The sequence below is a fragment of the Nicotiana tomentosiformis genome, chromosome 5 (assembly GCF_000390325.3).
Source record: "Nicotiana tomentosiformis chromosome 5, ASM39032v3, whole genome shotgun sequence".
NCBI lineage: Eukaryota > Viridiplantae > Streptophyta > Magnoliopsida > Solanales > Solanaceae > Nicotiana > Nicotiana tomentosiformis.
In genome coordinates, this window is record NC_090816.1 from 66,056,016 (window position 1) to 66,063,723 (window position 7,708).

The 7,708-nt window shown below is 40.0% G+C and overlaps 1 protein-coding gene across 2 annotated transcripts; it reads left to right on the plus strand.

The window, feature by feature from the left end:
* The first annotated feature begins 391 nt into the window (after positions 1 to 391).
* On the plus strand, positions 392 to 3,069 carry LOC104100136 (B-type cell cycle switch protein ccs52B). 2 transcript variants are annotated; one of them, XM_070174981.1, is made up of 10 exons: positions 392 to 1,086; positions 1,311 to 1,433; positions 1,526 to 1,630; positions 1,707 to 1,886; positions 1,950 to 2,012; positions 2,095 to 2,289; positions 2,391 to 2,492; positions 2,559 to 2,621; positions 2,707 to 2,779; positions 2,860 to 3,069. In XM_070174981.1, exons 1-10 carry the CDS (start codon positions 577 to 579, stop codon positions 2,907 to 2,909), a joined length of 1,464 nt encoding a protein of 487 aa, XP_070031082.1. In that variant the 5' UTR covers positions 392 to 576; the 3' UTR covers positions 2,910 to 3,069. The 2 variants fall into 2 exon arrangements, with proteins under 2 accessions (XP_070031082.1, XP_009605604.1); XM_009607309.4 differs by having other exon boundaries at positions 393 to 1,086; positions 2,707 to 2,775; positions 2,853 to 3,069.
* Positions 3,070 to 7,708: the final 4,639 nt, after the last annotated feature.

Genomic DNA, 7,708 nt, shown 5'->3' on the forward strand with positions numbered 1-7,708 from the left:
GAGTAAGGTGGAATTATTAGTTGCAAGCAATCTGTGTTTTTGAATTTTTGAAAAAAAAAAAGTGTTTGTTTCAACAGTGTTTGCAAACTCTAAACAAACATATGAATTTGGAATTATTTTTAAAAAAAACTTTTCTTCCTTAAATAAAATAGGTCAAAACAAACATTATTTTGAATACTAGAAAACTGAGTTTGTAAAATCTATATTTGCAGGAACTCGAACAAACGCAAATAATATACAATATTAAAGCTAGAACTAATTTCAGCTGAAATCTAAGCAACGGCTAGTAGAGTTATTAAGAGCAACAACAGACATAGCAGGCATAAAACATAAAATAATAAAAAGCTTCGGTAACACAAGTGACCGTTAGAGCGCTCCTCCTAATATTTCATCAAAATCCTCTTTCCCTTGGATCACAAAACTATCAAAATCCTCTTTCCCTTGGATCACAAAACTATCCGTTACCTAGCTAGCAGCTCTCCCATTCTTGTACCACAAAACTCCTCTGTGGTTTTAGGTTTATTCTCTACTATACTCTCCTCCCCCCATTTGAAGCTCAGAAAAAGAATAACAACCATGGAAAGAAGAAAGAGTGGAATTAACCTTCCACCAACAATGTCGGAAACCACTCTTCGGCTTGACGCCTTTTCTTCTCCTCCCAGCTCAAAGCTTCGATCTAGAACTAGCAACTTGGCATCCCCAATGTCCAACAGGTCACCTCGGACTATATCAAACCTGTCATCATCCCCATCATCCAAATCTGCTACTTGCAGTGATAGGTTCATCCCCTGTAGATCTTCGTCGAGGCTACATACTTTTGGGCTGGTAGAGAAGGCGGAGGGAGGAGGAACCAACAACGATGCCTACTCCAGATTGTTGAAATCTGAGCTTTTTGGGTCTGATTTTTCTTCTCCTGCAGGTGCTTCCCCAATGAGTCCCAGCAAGAATATGCTGAGGTTCAAGACTGAAAATTCAGGGCCTAATTCTCCTTACTCGCCTTCCGTTTTGGGGTACGACACTTCCCTCTCTAACGAGGTTTCTACCCCTCCTAAACCCCCTAGGAAAGTGCCCAAGACACCCCACAAGGTATGTATACATATATTTTTTTTAAAATTCAAAACACTATCTTTTTATGAGCTGATGACTAGAAATAATCAACTAGACTAGCTTGAGAATTTGGTCAATGGATTACCTTATCTTTTGCCCTATTGTTGATCGTTGCTTTATCATTATGTTGCTTGGATTGTAAGGTGGACTCAACTCAATGTTGGTTAAAAGAGTTTATCTGATTTTCATCCCTACAATCACAGGTTCTGGATGCACCAGCACTTCAAGATGACTTCTACTTGAACCTAGTTGATTGGTCCTCTCAGAATGTTCTTGCTGTTGGGCTAGGAACATGTGTTTATTTATGGACAGCTTCAAATAGTAGAGTGAGTATCTAGCTTGGGAAATACTTTTCTACTTATAGCATAGTAATTAACAACTATCTGAAACTTTCAGAATATGAATATTTGTTGTCAAGGTGACAAAGCTGTGCGACTTAGGACCTACTGATAGTGTCTGCTCAGTCCAATGGACTAGAGAGGGGTCTTATATATCTATTGGTACAAGTCTTGGGCAAGTTCAGGTAGAGATTATCTGTCTTAAAATTTTATATCAGTCCTGTATAGAGACGTGGGGACTGAATGAATTCTTTCTTTCAGGTTTGGGATGGCACACAATGCAAGAAGGTTAGAACCTTGGGTGGACATCAGTCAAGAACAGGAGTTCTTGCATGGAGTTCGCGCATCTTATCTTCTGGTAGCAGAGACAGAAACATCCTTCAGCATGACATTCGCGTTCCTAGTGACTTTGTGAGCAAGTTTGTCGGTCACAAGTCTGAGGTAAATTTCCAGAACTTGAGAGATTATCGATAATATTCTGAGTTAATATATGAATATTATCAGGTATGTGGACTAAAATGGTCTCATGATGATAGAGAGCTCGCGTCAGGGGGCAATGACAATCAGGTATATAACTATCACACATCTGTCGACAAAACTTGCTCAAGTATGTTGTTGCTGATGTTACTTGTGAATTATGTATGATCAGCTCTTAGTGTGGAATCTGCGGTCCCAGCAACCAGTTTTGAAGCTAACAGAGCACACTGCAGCTGTCAAGGCCATTGCCTGGTCTCCTCACCAATGTGGCCTTCTGGCATCAGGAGGAGGAACTGCTGATCGCTGCATTCGCTTTTGGAACACAACAAATGGCAATCAGTTGAACCATGTGGACACAGGAAGCCAGGTCTGAATAACATTTAGCCTGTAGTAGAAATGTGCAAAAATGACCTAGGTTGCTGAAATTTGACAACAAAAAGTTAACCATATCAAATGCTGCACCTGCAGGTATGCAATCTAGCCTGGAGTAGAAATGTGAATGAGATAGTTAGCACACATGGGTATTCCCAAAACCAAATCATGGTGTGGAAGTATCCATCAATGTCAAAGGTATTTATATATTCATTCTCTTAGGTTGTAATTTTGGATATTTTGATTAAATCGCCAAGGTGACAGGTAGCCACTCTAACTGGCCATAGCCTGCGCGTCCTGTATCTTGCCATGTCACCTGATGGCCAGGTATTGCAAGAATATATTTCAACTGTGTTCTACATTATCAGAGAAAGGATATACTTATATATTTCTATTTAATGTGCTCCCGCAGACAATAGTAACTGGAGCAGGAGATGAGACATTGCGCTTTTGGAATGTATTTCCCTCAGTAAAAGCTCCTGTAAGTCAGAATATCCTTGAGTGACTTGTGAATATTAATTATTTAACCCTTGAACTGAGATTGTTCTTTGTTCCCAGGCAGCAGTGAAGGACAACACGGGACTTTGGTCTTTAGGCAGGACGCACATACGGTGATGGAGTTAATCTAGTAGTAATAATTGCTGTAAATGGAAATTGAAACGTATTACATCTCTAGTACAGCTGAAGGGCGAAGATACATACACAAACACAGAACATACTCTATTCTTTGCAAATATAATCTCCCAGAAAATTGCGCTGTTTTTCTCCCAACCTTTATCCTTTTGTCTCTTGGATGAACAAAGAAATATGTCAACTGTACCTCTATCTAATTTGGGAGCCACAATCACTCCGAAAACCCAGCTGCTCTATAAGTTTCTTTTTTCCTATGTCGCTTTTATTGGTAGAAGATTAGCGTCGATAACTCATTATTCTTCATAACCTATGCAATATTGCTATTATTTTATATCGAATTCAACGTGAAACCATTCAAGCAAATGATAGAATATTACTTGTCATCATAAATTACTGAAATAATTGCCTTCTTTAAAAGACCCAAATATTTAAATTTAATATCATTTATGAAATGATGACAAAATAATAATGTTTGAAATACATGAAAAATGCTTGACAATAAATGTTTCAAAGAATGCCTTTTTTTTTTTTTTTTTTTTTGTATCTATCCAATTTTAAAGACCCAATTTTTTGTATGCATCATTCCAATTGATCATTTAAAAACTTGTTAAGTACAATAACAACAACAACCCAGTAAAATTCCACTAATGGGTCTGGGGAGGGTAGTATGTACACAGACCTTACCCCTACCCCGAAGGAGTAGAGAGAAAGACCCTCGGCTCAAGAAAACAAAAAGACAAAAGGACAAAAGGAGACAATATTAGTATTATCACAGCAATCATAGAAAAAATAGTAACACCATGAAATCCAGAAGAAAGATGCAAAGCAAAAGCGATAGCTAATAAATAGGGGACATGCACTGAAAAGCGAAATAGTAAGACACAACATTGCCACCAGCTATATCTTAGACAAAAACCCTACCTCGCTAGTCTCACAATGGTACGAAGTAAGGCAAGACTCAACTACCTTCTACTACAACCCTAATACGCCTCCACATCTGAAATAGGGGACATGCACTGAAAAGCGAAATAGTAAGACACAACATTGCCACCAGCTATATCTTAGACAAAAACCCTACCTCGCTAGTCTCACAATGGTACGAAGTAAGGCAAGACTCAACTACCTTCTACTACAACCCTAATACGCCTCCACATCTTCCTATCAAGTGTCATGTCCTCGAAAATCTAGAGCATTGATCATTTAAAAACTTGTTAAGTACGCAAAATATTATTGGCAATAGTAACACCCGAAGGAGTAGAGAGAAAGACCCTCGGCTCAAGAAAACAAAAAGACAAAAGGACAAAAGGAGACAATATTAGTATCATCACAGCAATCATAGGAAAAATAGTAACACCATGAAATTCAGAAGAAAGATGCAAAGCAAAAGCGATAGCTAGTAAATAGGACATGCACTGAAAAGCAAAATAGTAAGACACAACATTGCCACCAGCTATATCTTAGACAAAAACCCTACCTCGCTAGTCTCACAATGGTACGAAATAAGGCAAGACTCAACTACCTCCTACTACAACCCTAATACGCCTCCACATCTTCCTATCAAGTGTCATGTCCTCGGAAATCTGGAGCATTGATCATTTAAAAACTTGTTAAGTACGCGAAATATTATTGGCAATTCCAATTTAAAAAACTTAACTATACGGTAAAAACTGGTTGGCTAGTCCCACAATGGTACGAAGGCAAGACTCAACTACTTCCTACTACAACTCTAATACTCGACCTCCACATCTTCCTATCAAGTGTCATGTCCTCGAAAATCTGGAGCATTAAAAACTTGTTAAGTACGCAAAATATTATTGACAATTACAATTTAAACAACTTTTAACTATACGGTAAAAATCGGTTAGTCCTTCATACGAACTGGTTTAAATGATAATACATTGGATCGGAGAGGCGTCTATTATCGGGTTGAGGTCCGAAATCAGGTCACCAAGCTTCGAGCCCGAAGGACCGATCAATGTCGAGCTCGAATCCAAGTCAAACTATGATGCAAAGTAAAGTTATCGAGCTTATGATTCAGAGACCGACCAACACTGACCCCAAATCAATACAGGGATCCGAGTCATAATCGAGCTTGAGTCAAGACTGAAAACTCGAGTCGATATCGAGCTCATAGACAAGAACCGTTGTAATCCCACTAGAGGAGAGAATCCTGGCAGGAACTATGAAAAAGCTAATTTATCATGGGTCTCCCACTATGTATTTTTAATTATATCTAAAAGTAGGATCCTCCACTATAAAGAGGACGGCTACATTTATGTAAAAGACAGTTCTTTGCTTACATTGTCATTTAAGCACCATATTCTCCTATATTCAAAAGTTATTCTTTTAAGCTTCATAAATTGATTTATCTTACTTAGTCCTAAAAATCATCTTCTTTCCAACCTTCTTTATTTTGCATTCTTTGCAATTCATATTTGATCTATATCACATATCCTTAGAACTACGTATAAATTCAACTTTATCCGTTTTTCGGGTAAATAGTTTTGCACAACAGTGGTTATTTGATGAATCTGCAAAAACACACCGTTTTGCGCTTAGTATCTTGGATTTCTGATTAGCAACGACCAACTATCAATCAAATGGCCTTACCTATCGAAAACGAAGCTGGTCTTCAAGATGAGAACAACAACTTGACACCCAGTACCGAAAGACCACTTGTCAACGCCGTTGGAGCTCGAGTCGAAGTGCCGATAGATATCAATTCGTATGTGGCCATTGAGGCGAACCTACATTCTGAACCTGAAAATAACATTCATGGTGGCACTCGGTCTGCAGCTCGAGATAACCATAACGTTGAGGAAAACGGTGTCAACTTGCGTATGATTTTTGAAATGTTGCAAGCCCAACAGGCAGCAATAGCTCAGTTGCAGAGTCAAACCCAGATACCGAGTAGACCGGAGCCTAGTCAACTCCGAGAAATTGCCCATACAATGGAACTAACTATAGTGAAATCAAATAAGCAGGAGTCGGGGACTAATCCCGAAATTGCTAAGTTGTTCGAAGAGCTGACCAAACGAATAGAATCAGGAGAAGGGAGGATCGAAGCAAACTACAAAAAGGTGGAAACATATAACTCCAGGGTTCATTAGATCCCGGGGGCACCACCAATATTGAAGGGCTTAGATTCTAAAAAATTCATACAAAATCCTTTCCCCCCAAGCGCGGCTCCTAAACCGATCTCAAAGAAGTTCCGCATGCCCGAGATTCCTAAATATAACGGAACTACCGACCCCAACGAACATGTCACCTCATGCACATGTGCCATCAAAGGGAACGATCTAGAGGATGATGAGATTGAATCTGTATTATTGAAGAAATTCGGTGAAACCCTGTCAAAGGGAGCAATGATATAGTATCATAATTTGCCATCTAATTCTATCGATTTTTTTGCTATGCTTGTGGATTCCTTCGTAAAGGCACACGCTGGAGTCATAAAAGTCTAGACCAGGAAGTCGGACCTATTTAAGGTAAGACAAAAGGATAACGAGATGCTAAGGAGTTCTTGTCTCATTTTCAAATAGAACGAATGGATCTACCCCCAGTCACAGACGATTCGGCTATTCAGGCTTTCATTCAAGGTTTGAGCGAACGAAGTTCGACGGCTTCACGGTGGTTGAAGCATAACCTGATCGAGTACCAAGCTATCACTTGGTCCGACGTGCACAATCAGTACCAATCAAAAATTACAGTCGAAGATGATCAGTTGTGGTCTGAACCCGCTGCTCGAAGGGATATCAATCGAGAACAAGGTCCGATCAGGGATCGATACCGACCGTATAACAAAAACCACAGAATCAATGAATTGAGATGTAACCCCGGACAAAGCAACAAAAGAAGTGATCAAGGTCAAGGGTCTCGGGGGCTGATGAACAGAAGTGGGTTCGACAGACCTACCGGATCTAAGGAAGCGCCTCGGTTATCGGAGTATAACTTCACCATTGATGCATCTGCCATCGTATTGGCTATCGGACGCATCAAAGACACTAAATGGCCCTGACCCATGCAGTCCGATCCTGCCCAGAGGAATCCCAATCAAATGTGCGAATATCATGGCATCCATGGCCACAGAACGGAAGATTGCAGGCAATTAAGAGAGGAGGTGGCCCGGTTATTCAATAAAGGGCATCTTTGAGAATTTTTAAGCGACAGGGCGAAGAGCCATTTCAAAAACAGGGATTTAGGCTAGCAAAATGAACAAGAAGAACCACAACACATCATCCACATGATCATCAGCGGTGTCGATAGCCCTCAAGGGTCGGTGCTTAAATGCACTAAGACATCGATTATGAGAGAAACGCGATCTCGAACTCAGGATTACGTACCCATAGGAACTTTGTCCTTCAATGATGATGATGATGTAGAAGAAGTCATACAACTTCATAACGATGCACTGGTAATATCCGTATTTATGAATAAAACTAAAGTTAAGCGTGTGTTAATTGATCCATGTAGCTCGACCAACATCATTAGATCGAAGGTTGTAGAACAACTCGGTCTAGAGGACCAGGTCGTACCCGCAACCCTGGTTCTAAACGGATTCAATATGGCATGTGAAACCACCAAAGGCGAGATAATTATGCCGATAAACGTGGCCAGGACCATCCAGGAAATGAAGTTCCACGTAATCAAAGGTGATATGAGGTACAACGCCTTTTTTGGAAGGCCATGGATCTACAACATGAAAGCTGTACCTTCGACCCTACACTAGGTTCTTAAATTCCCAACATCGGGGGGAGTCAAAATAGTGTACGGAGAACAAC

Bases quoted from the DNA above. Each gene is read 5' to 3' on its own strand.
- LOC104100136 (XM_009607309.4), top strand. From the start codon at position 577: ATGGAAAGAAGAAAGAGTGGAATTAACCTTCCACCAACAATGTCGGAA. The intron at 1,887-1,949 runs GTAAATTTCCAG...GAATATTATCAG, and splicing joins TTGTCGGTCACAAGTCTGAG to GTATGTGGACTAAAATGGTC. The intron at 2,493-2,558 runs GTATTTATATAT...CCAAGGTGACAG, and splicing joins AGTATCCATCAATGTCAAAG to GTAGCCACTCTAACTGGCCA.